Here is a 21,053-nt window from a genome sequence, read left to right as displayed (position 1 = left end):
GACTCGTATAGAAAGAGAGAGTGAGCGAAAGACCGGGATTCATATTAAACATAGAAGACAATCCTCCTCTCCGAATGACGTCGCGGTTACGATCTGCGTAACAGTTCGATCGAATTTCTAATACCGAGATACATATATATGTATGTACGTACGTACGTACGTTGAAAATCCTATCGACCGTTTCCAAGGATATAAATATTGTTTCCCGAAAAGAAATAAAATTAATGGGCCGTGGTGGCGTCCAATGGTTGTTTGTCTATTTGTCGAAAGTCGAACGGCGTTCACAGTTTATTGAACGATAGTAGCTGATGCGCGTCATTGCGTGCCTGTTAAATTATCCTTCTCTCGAAATTCAATCGTATCTGTTCCATCCGAGAGACACGTGCGAAGGAACACATTCGAGTAAGTACATAAATACTTACATACATACGTGCATACATAGATACGGCGATATGTACAAGAAAGAAAACAAAACAAAAGAAAAAAAAGAAGGTCCGACCTAAGAAATTTTTTCTTTTCTTTCTTTTTTCAATGATTTCTTCACCCACAGAGACTAATCCTCCTCCATTCTTGTTCTTTTTTTTTTTTTTTATTCGATCTTTTTGATGTTAGGATAGATGAAAGAAACTGACGTCATTCGTCGATATACTGTCGATGTACGAACGGTGACGTCACGCAACCCTCTTTTCTACCTTCCTATCCTCTTTTTCTCCCCCTTTTTCTTTTTCTTTTCTTCTTTTTTTTTTTCTCTTTCCATCATGTTTTTTTCCACGTTTTTTTCCACTTCGATACCTATCCGGCGCCTATGCAAATTATCGACCCTACCCTCGGCATTGAGCGAATCTCTACTAGACATCAATGACGTCATTATTATATCCTTCGAACGGTACATACATATACGTACATATACATATATATATATATATATATATATATATATATATATGTATATAAATATATACACGTGCATACGTGCATATCACGTCCTCGTCCTTTTATTCACGCTCGTTGCATCATCGGCGGGCCTGCAAATGTCAATGTTTCATTGTATTCATCGATGTTCGTTGTATGGAGGTGTAAAGGAAAAAGAGAAAAATAGAGGGAGAGAGAGAGAGAGAGAGACGGACAATCAGAGTGTGTTATGTGTAGGCGCTATGAACTTGGCAATAGAATGGTGGTAGCATCTTTATCCAAGGATAAATTCGTACCTAACAAATTCGTTCTAAAGAGAGAGAAAAAAAAAATTTTAAAAAGGAACAAAAAATAAGGAAAAGAAAAAATAAAAATTAAAGTCACGTATAAAAAGTTTTAAACGAACACTTTGATATCTCTCTATAAAAACGTCCGATCGATATGACAACGCTTACGTTTGTACGCATCTGTATATATATATATATATATATATATATATAGAGAGAGAGAGAGAGAGAGAGAAAGAGAGAGAGACGCGCTTTACTTGAGCATAGAATCAAACGAAAATAAATGGGAGGAAACGAATGATTAATTTTTGATTAGAAATGAATATGCTCGTGCTAGAACGTCAAATTCTATTCTCCGAAAGAGAGAAACTCGATTCACTTTAATCTCGTTCTAGGATCGTTATTTAAATTATATTCCTGGATATCCATCTGGCGCGAGAAGTACGATTTTAGATCGGTCGAAAGCATCGCTAGGCGAACTTGCCGAACAGGTTCCAGATCTATTAATAGATAGTTAATTCTATATGGTTTATGAACTTGTTCTAGGAGAGCGACGAGTCGATGTACCGTCGTTGTCTCTCTGCGGTCGGTCACACGAAAAAGAATAAAGTGAATCTCCTACTATTTATATATATATATATATATATATATATATATATATATATATACTACGTATACATATATTTTGTGTATTTATAAACATATTATTTATATAGATAGACAGGAGTATACCGTATACTTACATACGTAATTAACCGCGACATAGTAGCGGCTTTCTCGGACAAACTCCTCGGCGTGCTGCCAAAGAGTTTCAGTTCGATTGTCAAAGAGGTTTCTTTGTTGACCGTCTTTAAATCTCTCAACTGACCAATCGACCACCATTCTCTTTTCATGGAACAAATCTCCGTACCTATGTATACGTACATGCATACGCGTCACCTGTTCGTGCAACCGCGTGTCATTTAAATGTTTCAAACGAATGACGTTCTTACGGGAAATGGGATTTTTTTTTTTTAAAGGAAATCAAACGACAAGAATCTTCTTTAATTTGTCTCAATTCGGCTTACCGATGTTTTAATTTAAAAATTACTTTTTTTTTCTTCCTCTTTGAAAAATATATATGTATGTATATATCATACATTAGGTATATTTATTTTAACTTAAGGATATAAAATAATAAATATGAGTATTTCGAACGATTCGCAAAAGCGACGGGAATTATTCGTATTACCATTTCCTATTTCGGTACGACGCATTAATTAAGAATTCATTCAATTATCCAAGTTTATTTCGTCGTCAATGAACTATAATTATTTACCGGAGAGATTCGATTTATCCCTCGGTGCATATTGTATCGTCTCTGTGCCTCGGTTATATAAAAAGAAAACGTTGCACCACTTCGATATTAGAAACGCGTGAAAATGGAAATCCCATAACGCCAACGTTCCATTAAGTTAATGACACTCGAGTCGTTTGCATTTATAGAGTTCGATTTTCTTCCAAATTCGTCCGAGACCAGACGAATGAGAAAAGTCTCCTCTGAAATCGTTTTTCACTGAATGCAAATTTTCAGAATTTATAATTAATACGATCGACGTTTCGTCCGTAGGTATCTTATTATAATTCCGTTCTATATAATCAAATGTGGAAAGTCAATTCTAGAGAGTATATTGGAGAAACTCCAGAAATATACACGCACATACATAAGTATTCTACAGATATGTATCATAAAAATCAAAACAAACAACGCCTTAAATCAAAAGAAAATCTTAGTTGTACTATTTCGTCCGCTCGGTAGAAAGGTGTACGCGTATATATCGTGCGTATAGAATATCCCATCTCGAAATCCTCTTAAGAACGATAACATTTCTTCTCGCGTTTTCTATTGCAACAGAAATTGAATCGATCGTTCTCTATCGTTTTCTCTTTCTCCCTCTCTCTGTTTCTACGTCTTGTCTTTGCCGCGCGGGCACGCGAGGAAGTGATAACAAGAAAACCGCTGACGTACGTTTGGTAAGGCTAAAATAAGCATACGCATTGGTATATATGATAATTTATTAGGGGTAACAGCGATATCTGTCGGTAAAATTGGAGAATGATTTCTCGCATCTGATATTTTTACCATGTATTTTCGGCCAGGTGGCCTAATAAAAGAAGAATTACAACTATCGGTACGGAGATGCGATCAAAAGCGCCAAAAAGCGTGTGAGAATTTGTTTTCGCTTGCTCCAAAGAGGCAATTCATTTTCTCTCTCTCTCTTTCTCCATGCTACCGATCCATCAATCCACCCACGACACGAGACAAAATTTTCACCACTGGCTAAATAAATCTTTCTCGAAATTCTGAATTTTCCTTTTATCTTCGCAGAAATCATCTTTAAATCAATAAAATGGCAAGGTCTGCTGCTAGCGAAGAGCAACATTTTGTCGAAACGCTTAATTGTATGATCGATAAAAGCGAAATGCGTTTAAACGTTAAAACGTTTATTGAGAATTATTCCGCAAAGGACGATGGTTCCTCTTTTATAGAGAACAATGTTTTTGAGGACGACGATGCATCGATAATCTCCGTGTCTTCATACTCTTCTCAATCTTTAAACTCTTTGTCCATCTTTCATGTTCCCCGATTGGAAAATGAATCTTCTTTTTCAGAATTGGACGATTATATCGAGGATGGTAAATCGATCGATTTTGTATCTTCTTTTGTACACAAAGTCATCGTACTCCTTTCATTACGAAATCTCGAATCATTTTCTATGCTTAAATGTACGTGTTTCTATTGTTAGAAGGAAATATTTCTTTTTAAGAACAACATGCGTGACGTTGACGAAGCGTAGGTAAAGCCGTGACGTTAATAAGTAAACGGAAATCGATGCTTAATGGTTCTCCGTAGCCGTGATACGGAGTAAAAGAGAATCACTTTAACGTTGCCTATACGTTCAAACGTAAAAGAAAGAACTAAAGAGGTAGGACGATAAAGAAAAACGATATAATATATTTACGCCTCGTCGCAAAAACCTTTCTCTGAAATCCCATAATATTGACGACCCTTACGTAATCGATATTACATAAGAGAAAATGATATCTTTTTTCTTTCCCTCCTGTTATCATCATTTATCCTTACTCTTCTCATTTTTCTACGAATTTTCATACATTTCAAATAATTTATTCGCGCCCACGTTCCTTTCGAATCATATAAACGAAAATCCATATCGTACCACTACTCTCCGATGTTTATTCTAAAAGATTTGAAAGAATAGAAAATTTTTATTTTGCTCTCCACCCCCCTCCATTCCTTCGCTCCCAAGATTATAAGTGAAAATTTATTTTTCAAGAAATTATTTTTTCCTTTGTTTCTTTTCTTCTCTTCTTGTTTTTTTTCTCTCTTTTTTTTTTTTTTTTTTTTTTTTTTTTAACAGACGATACCGACAATTATTTCGATAAGAGCGACGATTCGGACAACTGATGCATAATTTCATCCAACAGTGATTACGTCGGTACGAGCAACAGCAACGAAATGAACGCCAATATTTATCTCAGCGATCATTCGATTAATCCTGCGAGTTCCTTCCTCTTGGATGACATTGGATTCCCCATGTCTATGTCTGGAAACGGTTCGAGTGTCGTATCGTCGGACGATGAATACTTCAACAAATACATATTGTCATTGAAGGAGTGATCAAGTTGAAAAAAAGAATTTTTCTTTATTTTCAAATATTGTTGAATATTACGTTTCTTTTTTAATCATATTAAATAACGTATCGTTTTATTTTGTTTTCTTTTTTTCTTCTTCTTGTTTTTTTTTTTTTTTTTTTTTTTTGTATTTCTCTTCTCAGCTCAATATTATCCTCGAGAGTAAATATATCCATTCGTTTTTTATTCTCTAATAAATTTGATTACTCGTAAGAGAATCACTTCGTTACGATCTTTTCGATGTTAAACTACACGAAAAATCTTTTCTCTTTTGTCTGACCTTCAATAAACAGTTTTCAAAAGGCGATCGTCTCTCTCTCTCTCTCTCTCTCTCTCTCTCTCTCTCTCGATATCTAAACAATAATCAATGGTAGAGGTCGAACCAATCGTAGAACGAAGTTTCCGTTTAACAGGATGAATTTATTTGTGGTACGTATCTCGTGTTGTATAAGCGGTATCAAGACGAGTTGGACTTTGATAGCTTCTTAAATCGATCTAAAATAAAAAAGAAAAGAACAAGAGAGAGAGCTCTTTCATCCTTTCTTTTTGTCTTACGATAACGCGCCTAAACACTTGGCCCCTGGCTATTACTACTTATTTATTCATTGCGAATAAACAGAATGTTTTTAAAAATAAACCTCCCTTGATGCGATACGATACGATACGATACATTGTTGAGGTAAGCAAGCAAGAAAGTACGTTTTCTTTTTTTATTTCTTCCTTTCTTTTTTCTTCTTCATTTTCATCGACTCGTCTTGAAAACGAGAAGATACGTGTTTTATTATTTATATTTGGAACTTTCTGTTTTCGATGGTCTTTTCATTCGGAAAGTAACAAGAGGAAGAGAGGGAGAGAGATAGAAATAGAAAGAGAAACAGAGAGAGAGAGAGAGAGAGAGAGAGAGAGAGAGAGAGAGAGAGAGAGAGTTTCAAAGAAAACACATTTAACCTTTCCCATCGAACAAATACTTATTTGTAACCGAATCGCGTTAGACAATCGTTATCCATCGATCCGATCGTTTCACAGTGGAATATATTCAGAGAATGAGCACAAAATCAGAAAGGCATATTGGTAAATTTAAGATTGATAAGAATCTTGATAGTCTTTCCCAAGAAAAATAAGATAATTAATTTTAATAATAAGGCCCATTTAGTCGTAAGTTTAAACGTTTAATTTAAATAAATTCGCAGATCTCGTGGATCGCGTAACATGCAGTTGGATTGTAAATTTTATATTAAACCTTAAAACTCAAGAAGAAATAGCAAAGGATATTGCCGATGGTATTCTCGATTTCAAAGAAGTCGAAGAAATGTTCCCATGGAGATATGTAGAGAAATTACGTCAAGGCTCCAATCTCGAATCCACGCTGAACTTTTTGAACCGGTTCGCACAAATATCTGGTAATTAAATCAATTATCAAAAGTCTTTTCAACTCGTTCGTACCACTCATTCCGTAGATAGGATTTTACATTTTCTTTTTCTTCCCTTTTCGTTCTTTTCCTTTCACAGAAGATCGATTGAAAATGATTCTCGACCATTATTTGCGTCAAAAGAGTCGAAATGATATAATCAAATTGATCCAGGATAACGCTCTTAAACTCGACAAACTCAAAGTATCCTACCTTTGGAAATATATAATGGAAAAGGATGAAAATATCGATTCGGAGCCGTCAACGAGCAGTTCGTTCAAAAATCCTAATGAAGAGATAATCGCTGAGAGGAAAGAATCGTCAAACGTGGAAAAGAAGAGCAAAGAGATAATGAAGAAAGGCGATAATTCCGAGACGTCATCGATCATTGTGTTGAGAAATCCTTCTAATGAACAAATTCTCATTGAGAAAAAAGGATCGCCAAGCGTGGGGGTGAAGAGAAAACAGATGACCACGAAAAGTGATAATTCCGAGACGTCATCGAGCAGTTTATTGATAAGTCCTGATGAACAAATCTTCGATGAGAGTAAAGAATTGTCAAACGTGGAGACGAAAAGAAAACGGATAATGAAAAAAGACGATAATTCTGAGCCGTCATCGAGCAGTTTGTTGATAATTTCTGATAAACAAATCGTCGATGAGATGAAAGAATCGCCAAGCGTAAAAACGAAGAAGGAACAGATGGCGAAGAAAGGCAATAAGAAAGAAACGAAGAAAGGTGATAAGAAAGAGACGAAGAAAGGCGAAAAGAAAGAGACGAAGAAAGGTGAAAAGAAAGAGACGAAGAAAGAGAAGAAGAAAGGCGAAAAGAAAGAGACGAAGAAAGACGAAAAGAAAGGCGAAAAGAAAGAGACAAAGAAAGGCGAAAAGAAAGAGACAAAGAAAGGCGAAAAGAAAGAGACGAAGAAAGGCGAAAAGAAAGAGACGAAGAAAAGCGATAAGGAAGAGACGAAGAAAAGCGATAAGGAAGAGACAGAGAAGAAAGTAGAAAAGGTGAAGAAAGTTCGTATTGCAAGGAAGAAAATGACAGGCGACAAGTTGAAAGATGTGAAAGCAGCGGCTGGTAACGTTGATAATGGAAATAAAGTCGAAGAAGCGATTGAAAAGAACATCTCGGTGGAAGGGAATCACGGAAACGTTGAAAAAGCTTCGACCGAACCCGGTGTATCTACCGGTGAAGGATCACATCAGAAAGGATTAGAGGAATTATCGGTGGCTTGTCAAGAAGATAGCTCGAAGTACGTAGAAAGTACGATCGATGCTGAAAAGAAAATTATCAAGAAACTCGACAAGGAAGATATAAAGGCGAGTACGGAAAAAATAAATGAACGTGTGTCGAAAGAAATGAATTTTCCTATTGATAGTACCTCCTCGAAGAACGAAAAAGAACGTGTCGAAACGAGGAACAACGACGGGTCCGAGGAGTCATCGCAAAAATCTCGGTCAAACGAGAATGTAAATGTTTCCTCTTTAATTAAGGAAAAGCAAGAATTCAGCTGTAATCAGGAGAGTCGTAACGTTCAAGAATACGATCTCAATATCCAGCTCGATTCGAGCACTCCAAAGAAATTGGATAACGACGACGATAAGATTCAAATAAAAAAAGAACCCAAGGAAGAGTCTCTCCTTCATGTAATTTATTATCCCATTGATAAATATAAAGATAAGGATGTAGATCCAGAAAAGAAATTGAATAAACAGTTGCAAGTAATAAATGATGAAGAAGTTTCAAATTCGACAGATTCAGTAAAATCGGTAATCGTAAAGCCGAGAAAAATTACTAAATTTCCCGAGATCGGTGAGCCCGGTCCTGCGACGGAAAAAGCTAAAGAAACAGTTAAAAAATCAAAATGTAAAAAACGTAAGGAAATAATCATCCTAATCCTATCGATCGTCAAAATTGAAAGATTCGTTTCATTTTGAATATTTTTACATGTTATAGATGCCGACAAATCGTTGGAGCAACAAAGAAAACACAAATGTAAGCAAATCAAGAAGAAAGAGATAATGAAACGTGAAATAAAAATTAGAAATACCTTAGAACAATTAAAAGGTCAAATAGATAGGCTGATAAAAGATATAAAATATCTCGGAGGTAAACTTTCGTAAATTTTTTCGTTTATTCTTCCTCTTGGTAATACACTATTAAAAATTATCAAAACTAACTTTTTATCATGACGTATGTATATATATATATATATATATTTCTTTTTTGTTCTAAAAGAAAATGAATCTTCCTCTTCTTCTATCGATGACAATTCCGAAAAGGATTCATTGAGCTCCTCTTACAACTACATTTCCGGAGGGGAGGCATCCAGCAGCGATTACGATTGCTCTTACGAAGAATCATTGTACAGTTTATTCTCGAGTGATAGTGAAAAATCTTTCGAGAATTGTTCCTATATATCCCCCATGTCATCACAATCTGAATCTTCAGAGAGCACCACAGACACGGAGTACACAATTTGCACCAGTTCAAATCAAAACGATTCTACGAATAATTATACGAGCTACGATTTTTAATCCTTTCGAATGCTCTTATGAAAATTAATCTAAAAATATACAATCATTTTTACTTGGATTTTTAATAACAGTGACATACGATATATTTATGCTCGCGTTAAATGTCTTATCCTATTGCTATTATATATATATATATGTACAAATAATGAATTTTTAGCTTTGAATGATTAGATTATTCTCAAAGTTACTGTAAGTTCCTGTTAGTATATAATTTATTTATTCCGTAATTTATTTTAATTTGTGATAATTATCACGGTTTGTAAATGAATGAATTTTATATCTGTTATTCTGCGAAACGTTCTTCAAACATGTAATATGATCGTCTTAAATTTCTATGAATGTATCATTGTATTAATAATGAAAAGAAGAAAAAAAAAATATTATTCCCAATTCTTGCGTCATAACCGTCAATTTTATTTCCTTTTTCAATAATCGATCAACTTACACCGAAGGTCGTGACAGGTTTGATCTGTCGAAACGATGAGAAAGTTAAATATTTTTTTCTTTTCTTTTTTTCTTTTTTTTTCTTCCTTTTTTCTCTTTTTTTTTTTTACGAAAGAACACGGTATATCTCGGTATCTCGGAGAAATTGCATATTCAGATGAAGGAAGGAGAAGCGAGATGATCATCACGAGACGATTTTGGGGCTCGACGTAAATACAGGTTGCATCAGGCACGATATAGCGCTTCACGGAATGCCCAGAGGCAATATTATAATTATGTTTTCTACAATTCGCAAAACTTCGTCACGGGTTACTCCTATTATTTTTCTTTCTCTTTCGACTTTTCTTTCTTTTTTTTTTTCTACACTTTGTGCGCGACAGTGCATTCAATATCGTTGTTCTGGCACCCAATCGATTCGTTCCTTCGAGGAAGAGAATGCGTGGGCGCTCTGTCTAAATATTTCTGCGTCTCTCTTTTCGTATAGGTATAGTTTATCCTATCTCTTTTTATCTACCTATCTTTCTCTCTTTCTCTTTCTCTTTCTCTTTCTCTTTAGTTCCATTTCGAAAGAAAATGGGAGACATCACGTGTGTGTAGGCTTGGATTTAAAAACGAAGTATTTAAACTGACATCATCGTCTATCGTCCGGTAACGTATAACGAACCATAAAGTTTTTCCATTATTTTCTAATTCGACGAGGATTTCGTTTGAAAAAAAAAAAAAAAAGAAAGAAAGAAAGAAAAAGAAAAGAAAGAAAAATATGTCTATCAAGAACGAACTGTATTTCCGTAAACCTTGCGATGAGATAAGTTTCTCTTACGCGGAATAGACCAGATTTATCGAAAATCTATGACTAGACTATTTCCGAGAGAACAAAGTAGAACACTAGTTTCAAAATTTCGTGATAATCTGGACATATGTATATATATATATATATATATATATATATATATATATATATAAATGAATTGATGATAATATATTAGAATTAGGTTGACACTTATTGAAAATCGAAGACACGAAAGAAAGAGATTTTTTTCGGAAATAATGCTCGATCCCGACATTGTTTTTTCCCTGATACGAATAAACGTGCGGAAAGATCCGGAAATATGAAATGAGATTGAGAGAGAGAGAGAGAGAGAGAGAGAGAGATGGAACGAGCCCTAGAATCAGAAATGTCAAAACGTTCTTCGATCGTTCGGAGAGCTATTGTCGTTATAACGGAGTGAACGTGGAAAGGAGGGGACGAGGACGACGACAAGTACGACAGGAAATGTTCGTCCCTATATCAAAGTTCCAACGACATCATCTTTAAAGCTTTGTAAAATCAACGGATTGTCGAGCTTACAGTTTCTATTTGTATCTCCGTTGCGTACTCGTCTTAACGACGCGTTCTTTTCCAACCCCGGAAATCGAGTCGACGTTGAATACGATTCGACACGTGATATACGTAGCTTGGTTATACGTTTGGCTTAACGAACCGAAGAAACACAATCCGAGATGAGGAAAATGACGATGACGACTACGACGTATTACACAATAGCCCTACTTGCATTTAAATTTGCATCGCCACACCGCCGGTTTCTTCTATTTATACTTTAATACCACGAGCCACTTTTACGGTCCAGCGAACTATGGACATATACATATGTACTTACGTATACTTGACATAGATTTTATAAATACTTGCAGGTGCAAATTCAATTACGAATCGGTCACGCATTTTGCGTCAATTTTTTTCTTCTCCATTTTTCCATTGTTTGTCTTTCGATTGTTTTCTTTTCTTCTTTATTTATTTATTTATTTTGTTTTTCTTCATTCATCGTTGAAAAGAAATGAATGCACTTTCGAGAAACGCTGCATATTCTCTGATTCTATCGTTTCTGTTTTTATTTATTCACTGGGGTAAATAAACTTTCGATTAAGAAGAAGAAGAAGAAGAAGAAGAAGAAAGGAAGAAGAGGAAATCTTCTGATTATTGTCAACAGCTGGACCGCAAATGCATCGCTATCATATTCTAAAATCAAATTCCAAGATATTTTCTTTGGCTTGTTACCAGTTAAGTCGAAAATTGTCGATATTGAAATCCTCGCCTAGCGCCGCAAGTTCCTATCGTACGGTTTACTTTGCACAACACGTTTGTGGATTATGAAAATATAATCCTGGATTTCGGACCGTGTCGAACGCCTTAAACCGACATGAGTCTTTGAATATAAGTAAACTAAACGAATTTTCATGGAAGGATTTTAGAGATCAGGAACATAAGATAAATAGAAAAAGATAGATAGAGAGAGAGAGAGAGAGAGAGAGAGAGAGAGAGAGAGAGAGAGAGAGAAAGATACACGTTGTCAGCTAATACTGAAAATGTTTTCTTAACTTCCTGCATATAAATTTGTTTACTTACAAGTGTAGAAAATAAAAAAAAATAAACGAAACTCAAATTATACTAATTCTTCGTAGGAACGTTCGAAACATTTTTTTTTTTTATACGAACCTAAAAATATTACAAATAATAAAACAAAGTTTGATATTTTTAGGCAATTAAAAAAATAGACGATCAAATAGTTGATTAAACATGCAGCACTTTAGTCTAGATGGAAGAGAGAGAGAGAGAGAGAGAGAGATAAAAAAAAAGAAAGAAAAAGAAAAAAAAAACAAAAAAAAAATGATAAGAGTAACGAGCGTTATACTCTTCTTACTTCATCCTCGTAGATACTCTTTTCTTTCTCGATTCACGTCTGCGCGTCATGGCGGCGCGTCTATAAAAGCGACGCTGGGCGTCGCGATGCCTTCAGACGCGAGATACGCGCACAACTGAAAATGTTAACGCGCTCTGCCGGCTTCTTTTATTCTCTTAACGACATTTATCTCATTGAACGACGTTGATCCGTCGTCGATCTTTATTTGACAAAGAAGAGCGATTAAGTGTGACAGACATTATTTTCTTTTTTTCACGTGAGAAACTCTCGTATTATTTATTCGTTGTTATTTTTAAACGACAATTGTTCAAGACACAGAAAAAAGAAAACGTTATCTTTAATCCCGTGGAGGATGTAAATGAGAAAGAAGATACTTAGGAAGACTTTTCGGTGACAAGTGAAACGGATACTCGAGTGATCTCGAATAATAAATAATCTACCGTGAAGAAAAATTGAGAAGGAACGAGAAAAGGGAGAGAGAGACAGAGAGAGAGAGAGAAAAAGAGAAGATTCGACGTTTAGCTTGTGCAGTGAATCCCTTCGTGATAATTTATTCGTCTCTTCGATCGTGGTAAGTTCTCAAAGCTTCTTAGATGGATGTGAAATATAATTATATATATATATATATATATATAATATTATGCAATCTGTATCTCAATAAGAAATAATCCTTTTGAAAATGATTAAGTCGATGAATTATTCGATCACATAAATATTCAACCATTGTCATCGCTAAGTATACGCGTCTTCGAGATAATAACTTTGAAATAATTAATAATCCATTTTTCTACTCCTCTCTTTCTCTTTCTCTCTCTCTCTCTCTCTCTCTCTCTCTCTCTCTCTCTCTCTCTTTCTCTCTACTTTCTCCCCTTACTTCTCTTACCTCATCCTATAGAAGTAAAAATATTAGTAGAACATGAGTGTTCAATTTTAAATGCCTTTAGTAAATCCTGCTATTTAGACACGAACGATCAACGTCTGTCACTAATGGAACGTTTGGGAGATAACGAGTCGAAAATTATAGGCTATATTTATGTGATATAATTCCACAAAACGACATGGAGTCTGACGTATTGATAACTGACATCTCGCTTGTACGATATTTTTTTAACAACGATAACGAGGTAATACTTGAAGATTATTGATCGCCGAGGAAAACGATACGAGGTGCTTAAACTAATTCTTTTAAGAACGCGGAAAGTATTACTAATTGGTTTATGTTATCATTGAAGAAACCTAAGTAATTTACTTTGAACGTTCCTCGTATACGATATTCCTGCGAGAGATAATTATTATTGACGTATCATCGATCATCCAGGCTCGTTCAACCACTTGGTTTAACGTTAAATTTGAAATTAAAAAAGGAAACAATTAATTTCTCTCCCGAAGGAAATGAACGATTATGTCAAAGAGTATTGATCGTTAAGACCTTCCGATAAAACGTTTCTATTATATATCGGTCTGTATACTCGAAAATAGATAGCCGATATTTGATTTCAGGTAATCATAAAGAACGTTCAGTTTAGCCGAAAATAAAATCACAATGTCGAATCGATAATCATCCATTTCTAGGACACATTTATCATCCGAATGCAACAAAGTTAACTTTAGCAGCTCATAATAACTCATATAAAGTACGTATCGAGTGGCTCATAAAATCCTTCCGACGAATTTTATCGGGATAAATTCGGCGTATCGAAATATCACGAACTTTTCGACTTTAAATTCTGTCAGACTTGTCGTGGTCAAGTATAGATGATCTATTACTCGTAAAAAAAAAAAAAAAAAAAAAGAAAGAAAAAAAAGAATATTGACTTAGTCATCCAATGGCGTTACGCAGTCTGCTGATTCACAGCGTGGGTCGTTCCTTCATAAAACGACTCGCTTGTATCTATTCCTATAATTGTCTAGATCTTTTGTAATAAAAACTGACAGGTCGTTAAAATATCAAAGAAAAAAGTGTCAACCTGGAAGACATTGTTTAACAATAAAAAATAGAATGAGAGTCGAACCGTGATATTTATGTTTTTTGATGAACGAGGCGCATTCATCAACACGTGCATCCTTTCCACGCTACTTAACCCTTTCTCAATCGCTTCATCGGAGACACGCATTCACGCCAAAGAATCACTCTCTTCATCCCTCGCGCGACATTAAAATAGACGCGGTAAACAGAAATGCTAAATATACTTGCGCCTAAGGCTTGTCAGGGCAAACCGGTGTTAACCGGTCTAGTAAAAATAAAGTAAAAAATAATGGTGACTCTCCTTCGACAAAAAAAGAAAAAAAAAAAAAACAGGAAAAGAGATGCGATAGAATGAAGCAAATCTCTCTAAGAGATATAAGAATCGAGATATCTTTTTGGCTTCCGGATGCACGCATGTCAGAACTCGAACATCGACGCGACGATAAATTTAGGAAAAGTCGATTTCGTACGAGCGTCCCTATTTGAATCGATGCCAAAGCTCCTTCGACTCCGTCAGGGTTTCTAGAAAGTCGCGGGATCTCTATTCTGCTAGCCAGATTGCGTTGGCCAAACCGAGGTCCTTGCTATTGATCTAGGAGAGCCCGCTGTAAAGGTCCTGGGTTCACCCGGCCACCCCCCTCCCTTCCTCCTCCATCCACTTTCCTTCTGCTTTCTATGCCATGCTCTTTTCTCCTTCCAGAAACTTTACATCTTTTACCGATCCATGCTGTCTCGGTCCTGAATTTCTTCGCTTTTGAAAGGCGCCAGCCATGTGGATAGATCGAGAATATGTGATTTGAGAAATTATAAAAACTTGTCAAAAGATTGAGGACACGAGTTTCGAATAACTTCCTCGTTAAGTTGATTGAAGATGACCGTAATTAATTTCCTCTTAGACATTATATATTTTTAATTCAATCAATTTTTTTCTTCTTCCTTTTTTATTACTATTTTGTTTACCTACGTCTTATCCTCTCTCTCTCTCTCTCTCTCTCTCTCTATCTCCCTCATACGAATATATTATCGAGCAGTGGCGTGAATCAACAAAGTTATAAATCGGTGGATCGAGTATAAATCTCCGAAAGAGATTCCCCGACGATTTGGACGGTACGTTTACATCGTGCGCGCATGCAGCTGGACGAATGACGCACGTGGAAACGTGCATTCGAGCCTCGGCTCGTCGTCTTTGCAAACACAAAATCGATATTAATGTTGTACGTTAAATATATTTGATAGCTCTATAACAGTTCGATTAACTAAGATGAAATCAGATTTTACGTTCAACGAGTATAATATTCTTGAGGAAACTAGAAAACGTTATTATCAATGATTGAATCTTTCTTTGATTAAATCCCCTCGTGATAATATGGCTTATTCTACGTAGATAGCACGTAAACGGTCGGAGCTCGAAGCGGACAGACATACCTATTTTTGAAATAGGACGCGCTTTGTCACTTCGTCGGAAACGTAAATATCCTCTTTTCACCCGTTAGAAGAAAGGAAGGCATCCATCACTCAGACCAGACCCTCGTGCTTTCCTCACGGATGTCTAACGTCATTGATGCATTCATCGTTTTCCGATCGAGTCGGTCGACGTTCATATAATCGATACGTCTAGTAAACTTGCGACACTCGATCTAACGTGATTCGCTCGCACTGTTGAGAAACTGTTGACAAAGTCATGACGGTTTCCAGCATCCCACGTAAAACACGATGCATTCGTGCGTTAAATCGTACGGCCGCCCGTTCTGAATCTCCATCCCCTCTTTGTCTCACACCCCCTAATCCCCGAGGTAGCAATCCTTTAAACCGTAAAACTACGCTGACGTAAGGATGACGTTAAGGCGATAAATTTCCTGAAGATCGATTAATACTTTGCTTTACTCGATTAATTTAATCCCGTTGATACGAAAAGAAGCGATTTCGCAAAGTTTCAACATCGATATCCCGTTAATGTCAGACGAGCGTGTTAGATAATAGAGGCGGTTTGTGTATTTCCTCGTTGAATGACGTCAATTAAGAGTAGATAAATCGTCTAGATAGATATTATTATCCACGTGTGAACGATCATTGAAATTTATAATCCTCCTCTTTGATGTTTCAGATGAAGCTACACGAGAAGAAGGAATCGGGTATCCACAGGATACAAGAGGTACCGCTCGAGGAGTTGGATCTGGCAAAAGAGTACAATGTCGAGAAGACTTTAGGCGAGGGTAGTTTTGCCAAGATTCTTCTTGCAATGCACAGGGCAACACAAACGAGGGTGGTCCTAAAGGCGGTCCATCAGGAACTCACCACCGAAAAGGATTTCTTTCGGGAATTCCATTATTCCTATCATCTCAGTCCACATCCCAGTATACTCTGTTCTTATGCGGTCGCCTTCAAGGCCGAGAAATGTTATTTCTTCGCCCAGGAATACGCGCCGTTCGGTGATCTATCCGGAAACGTGAAAGCCGGAGGATTAGGCGAGGACGCCTGTAAGAGAATCGCCGGACAATTGGCTTCGGCTCTCGACTTCCTTCATTCCAAGCAACTGGCCCACCGGGATATTAAACTCGAAAACGTGCTGGTTTTCGCACAAGACATGTCCAAGATAAAGCTCTGCGACTTTGGTAGTACGAAACGCGAGGGTAGTCTAGTGAACAAAATTAGATGCACCTGGGTGCCATTTCAGCCGCCTGAAATCTACGAGGTTATCAAAAACGAAAGGTACGCCTGCAAGAGAAGTGCCGATTGCTGGCAATTCGGCATAGTCCTCTTCGTTTGTCTAACAGGCAATCCACCCTGGCAGAGTGCTGACCTGATCCAGGATCCGGATTATTCGGCTTTTCAGAGATGGCTTAAAAGACGTACCACCAAAATACCACCAACTTTCAGACGTTTCACGCCACGACTTTTGAGGTACTTTAGGCGAGCCTTCGAGCACAAACCTGAAAAGAGACCGCACGTGACGGAAATCAATAAATACCTAAAAGATTCTTGGTGCATCAGCAAAATCAGTCACAGTGCTACATCGACGTCGGTCGATGTAAACGAAAGTCTAGCCAGGAGAGGCGACAGCCTTCTCTATTTGGACACGATCGTGGACGATCGTCACAACGTCGACGAGAACAAAAACAAATTGAGAAAACTGTTAAACAGTTATGGTCTCGAGACAACGGTCGACCAGAAAGTTGTCACAAAGAGGATCTGGGAATGGGTGATGCAATGCGATTCTACTATCCACGATCCCAGTTTCATAGGTGGATTTGGTACGGAGAATATGTGAGAAATGGTTAAATCTTTCAGCGAACCCTGCTTGCAGAGTATCAAGCAGGAACGCAAGTACAGCCTGGCAGATTTCGACGTGCAAGTCGAACGTGCGAAATAATGCCTTTATGGCGAATAAGCTTAATAAGCTATCGAACTGCATTATCCATGACGTGGACGTCGAGTGCAATTTTATGCATCGATCACATTTCCAACGTGTTCAGTAATACCTCGTGTAATAGACTTTATCGACGGACCGATAATCGATAAACTCTTCGCGTCTTTCGGGATCGTTCAAGGGCGATACCGATAAAAAGCATGACGAGGTCGTAAGGTCGCGCGATGCAAGAGTGTACGAGTGACTTTATCGACGATGCAAGAAGAAGACGAAGGAGGGAGAGAGAGAGAGAGCGAGAGAGAGAGAGAGAGAGAGAGAGAGAGAGAAGAGAAGAGAACAGCTATTTCACATCTTCTCTATATCTTTCTTTCTCTTTTTCTTTCTCATTAGTTGTACGAAAGAGTCTAGTCAGTAGATAAAAATGAATGTGATATAGAGGATGTAGTGATCGTGACACTATAAGGATAACGAAGTGTCAGCATGCCAGCCAAAGAGACAATAATAAATGTCAGATGAAACTTAATAGTCAAATACCTGTGTCCTTGTAATCAGTAAACCGTAGAGATGAAACGCGGATTTTCCGCGATTGAGCACGAATTTTTATCGGTCGCACAAAACTTTTCCTTTTCTTCGTGTTCATTCTCTTTTGCACGCGATCGAGGTCAAGGTATCAATTAGTATCCTAAAATATTCACAAGAAAAATGACGCTTCGACAATTGGATATAATTACTATTTGAATACTATAGAGGTTTTTTTGAAATTATAATCAATATGATATCTTTCGAATTCTATCAAAGTATTGCAAACAAGTTAACCCGAATATTTAAACAAAAAATTCAGTAAACATTAAATATCTTGACTAGACAGTTTTATTGTAACGAGTATGTAATTTTGAAAAGCATTTCGAAAAAAAAAGCTCCTATATCAGATAAAATGAAAGGACAAAGCAAAACGGATGCTGCAAAATCGACTAGGAAGTTTGATTGTTGTCTAATCGATAGAAAATGCATATATATAAATTCATATATATGTATACATACACACATACACACACATTATACATATATTCTTGTAGGAATTTATAGTAAGATGTAGAAAAGTAAGAGGATGAAAAATCTAGTGACGTTGTTCCTTAACGACGATTGTATATAGAAAAGAAAAATTAGAGAGTAACTCTGCCTAAAATACAAATGTCCGAATGCCGAACGTGTGTGCACCGAAAAAAGAAGAAAAAGAAAAAGACAAAGAAATAAGAAAAAAAAAAAAAAAAAAAAAAAAGAAAAGAAAAGAAAAGAAAAAACAAGAAGAAAACAGAATGCAATCGTTAATCGAGAATCGCGAGAAAAATGACGAATGGCATTTTTGGTGCCGACTAGTAAGTACCTATCGCTCCAAAATTAATACTATCTTTTATATACGCTATTTAATTACCTAGCATATGACAATTGGATTATATTTTGTCGTAAAAATTTTGATCGACTTTTCGACGATTATAAATCCTGTCTCTCAGCATGCATAAATATTTCTTGATACTTATATTCTTCAAATACAAACTCACAAATAACATCTTGACGCATCATGCAATGAGTGGATTGATTGACACCATTGCAAAGCATCTTTACATACTGGCTAAAAGAGGAAAAAGAAAGAAAACGGGGGAAAAAAAAATAAGAAGAAACAAAATTGAAGAAAATAAAAAAAAAAAGGAAAAAAACAGAGCTAAAAAAAAAAAGAGAAAAAATAAACAAGCTTCGCGTCAATTCGTTCCTTGTTGTACTTCGTGGGTCCAAAAGTGAATCGGGAATAAAATAAGACGTATTTGTGATAATAAAAGTACGTAGGAACGACTTTGCAAGAGGCTATCTTAGTGTTAACGTTCGGTTTTCGGATCACTAACAAAATAAATACATCCTTATTGCTATCGATGAGCTATAGACTGGGATATTAGAAAAGCTGTAAGAAAAATGCCTCATGACCATTCATCGTTTCTATTTTCAATGCTCGAATAGTGTATATTAAATACTATATCGAATGATTGCGAGTCAAAGTCGATGACAAACCCTCGTAATAATTAATCCGTTAGATTGCTCCTCATTAATTGGCATAAATCATGTTAATTTTTTTTATATTCATCGATATGTATTATTCAATGAACTTGCAATTAAGAAATCACAATGTGATTAAGAAATCAGATGTGTGATGTCAGAGCCAATTAATAAGCTTATATAATGTTTCGTTGTATATCAATATGTGTTCGTAACTAATCTTTAAAAATATCGACGTCTTTGATAACGTCCCTATTATTGGCACGACGAGTATAATTTTCTTTTTTCTTTTTTTTTTTCTTTTTTTTTCTTTTTTCTTACGTACGACCAAAAGAGAAATTTGCCAATATTTTTTGCGCCAAGTTTACAAGGATTAACATGTTTCTGACGCCAGCCTAATTTTGAGAGGTTCGATGTCATCGATTTTTGCACATTACGCGTACGAAACGTTGGAAGAGAACGATTATTGTAAATAGATGTGTGAGCGTACGCGTGCCAAACACTCAGGGATCCCGAATACGAGGATTTCCGAACAGGTTTGTCCGCTTTTCGAGCGACAAGACGATGATTTAGATGTATTAATACGAAGAAGAAAGTCGAAAGTTTGCGTACACGCGTTTCTACATTTGTACGTTAATCCTGAAGATGTTTCAGTAGGCAAAACTCTTTGTAGATCCTTTCTTAGAAGAAATTAAACGCAAGAATTATTGATTTTAAAAATTGCCGATGAAGATGAAGTTTGGACTACGTGGTGCGTGGCCTCTGTTAAACGTCAAGCAATGTTTTGTATATATCGAAATAAACGTTGAAATTATATAAAACAATTATCGAATGCATTCCAAACTATCTCTAATCGATCCTAACAGTACCCAACGATCCTCGCAGTACCCATTAAAAAAAAAAATTTTATCCAGCAACGATGACTTCCTTTTTCAATATAACATTCAGATTCGATGTATATATATACGTATAAATAAGAGACGCGATGTGTGACCCAGAAATACAAGTCGTGTAAAATATTGAATCGTACTTTCAAACCACTCGGAATAAAATATCCCACGACCTTGTACTATTTGGAACGGCATCCAAATATTTTTACGTGAGTCATGTTTCAGATAAAACGAAAATTTACCTTTAGCTTTTGCACTTTGTGAGTGGTCGGAAGGGGTGGGTGGGTGTGTGGGTGGGGGGGGGGGGGAAGTCGCGATACGAATTTTGTTTGCCAACGAGACGAGAAACGATTGTTCTTGAAACTACAGTCTGGCATAATCGGAGATAAATGGAAAAGTTATTAGAGTCATTATAATCTTTCGATATATCGTCGAGAATCGATAAGTCGTTATCCAATTGATTCGATATAAACGAATAAATTAATTAGAACGCGGCGGTCCATAGCGGTATAGCTTTTTGCAGCCCACCACCACGATCCCGTGGCTCGCAGAGCAGAATGCAGTGGTCGCTCGTCGGAGGGTGTGTTGTCATGACGACGTAGCCCGGATGCCCGGGATAAGGGGAATCTACGGAAGACCGCGCGCATTCCCACACAACTCGCCCACGCATGGTGCTCTCCGCAATATGGAGATATATTTCTGGTGCCGATAATAAACGCAACGTATGATCGTCGCCAAGTGTCCAATACCAAAAAATTAAATAAAAGCCCTTATCGTACGAGCCATTGACTGGTTA

At 36.5% G+C, this 21,053-nt stretch overlaps 2 protein-coding genes and 1 long non-coding RNA gene across 6 annotated transcripts in view; all 3 read left to right on the top strand.

Moving 5' to 3' along the window:
* Positions 1-5,140, top strand: part of LOC146872660 (uncharacterized) — a 43,165-nt gene extending 38,025 nt beyond the window's left edge. Inside the window, exon 2 of the long non-coding RNA XR_014982719.1 lies at positions 4,686-5,140. This is a non-coding gene — a long non-coding RNA (uncharacterized LOC146872660). The remainder of the gene's footprint in view (positions 1-4,685) is intronic.
* A 159-nt stretch (positions 5,141-5,299) lies between these two features.
* LOC118441286 (uncharacterized) lies at positions 5,300-9,256 on the top strand. Of its 4 annotated transcripts, none has more exons than XM_085660199.1 (6): positions 5,300-5,571; positions 5,724-5,963; positions 6,083-6,292; positions 6,402-8,183; positions 8,265-8,417; positions 8,547-9,256. In XM_085660199.1, the coding sequence occupies exons 2-6, from the start codon at positions 5,936-5,938 to the stop codon at positions 8,843-8,845; spliced, it is 2,472 nt and encodes an 823-aa protein (XP_085516325.1). In that variant the 5' UTR covers positions 5,300-5,571; positions 5,724-5,935; the 3' UTR covers positions 8,846-9,256. The 4 variants fall into 4 exon arrangements, with proteins under 4 accessions (XP_085516325.1, XP_085516326.1, XP_085516327.1 ...); XM_085660200.1 differs by having other exon boundaries at positions 5,300-5,587; XM_085660201.1 differs by lacking the exon at positions 5,724-5,963.
* A 2,840-nt stretch (positions 9,257-12,096) lies between these two features.
* On the top strand, positions 12,097-20,183 carry meng (serine/threonine-protein kinase meng-po). Its single transcript, XM_035865466.2, has 2 exons — positions 12,097-12,559; positions 16,059-20,183. The coding sequence occupies exon 2, from the start codon at positions 16,059-16,061 to the stop codon at positions 17,220-17,222; it is 1,164 nt and encodes a 387-aa protein (XP_035721359.1). The 5' UTR covers positions 12,097-12,559; the 3' UTR covers positions 17,223-20,183.
* Positions 20,184-21,053: the final 870 nt, after the last annotated feature.

The sequence above is a fragment of the Vespa mandarinia genome, chromosome 11 (genome assembly GCF_050613455.1).
Source record: "Vespa mandarinia isolate Hongniang chromosome 11, ASM5061345v1, whole genome shotgun sequence".
NCBI lineage: Eukaryota > Metazoa > Arthropoda > Insecta > Hymenoptera > Vespidae > Vespa > Vespa mandarinia.
This window is presented reverse-complemented; position numbering and strand designations above follow the sequence as displayed.

What these genes read in the sequence shown, in the direction of transcription:
- LOC118441286 (XM_085660199.1), top strand. Translation starts at nt 5,936, where the DNA reads ATGAGCACAAAATCAGAAAGGCATATTG. An exon ending in CCGGTTCGCACAAATATCTG is followed by an intron (nt 6,293 to 6,401) that starts GTAATTAAATCA and finishes TTCCTTTCACAG; the next exon opens with AAGATCGATTGAAAATGATT. An exon ending in AGATATAAAATATCTCGGAG is followed by an intron (nt 8,418 to 8,546) that starts GTAAACTTTCGT and finishes TTGTTCTAAAAG; the next exon opens with AAAATGAATCTTCCTCTTCT.
- meng (XM_035865466.2), top strand. Translation starts at nt 16,059, where the DNA reads ATGAAGCTACACGAGAAGAAGGAATCGGGTATCCACAGGATACAAGAG.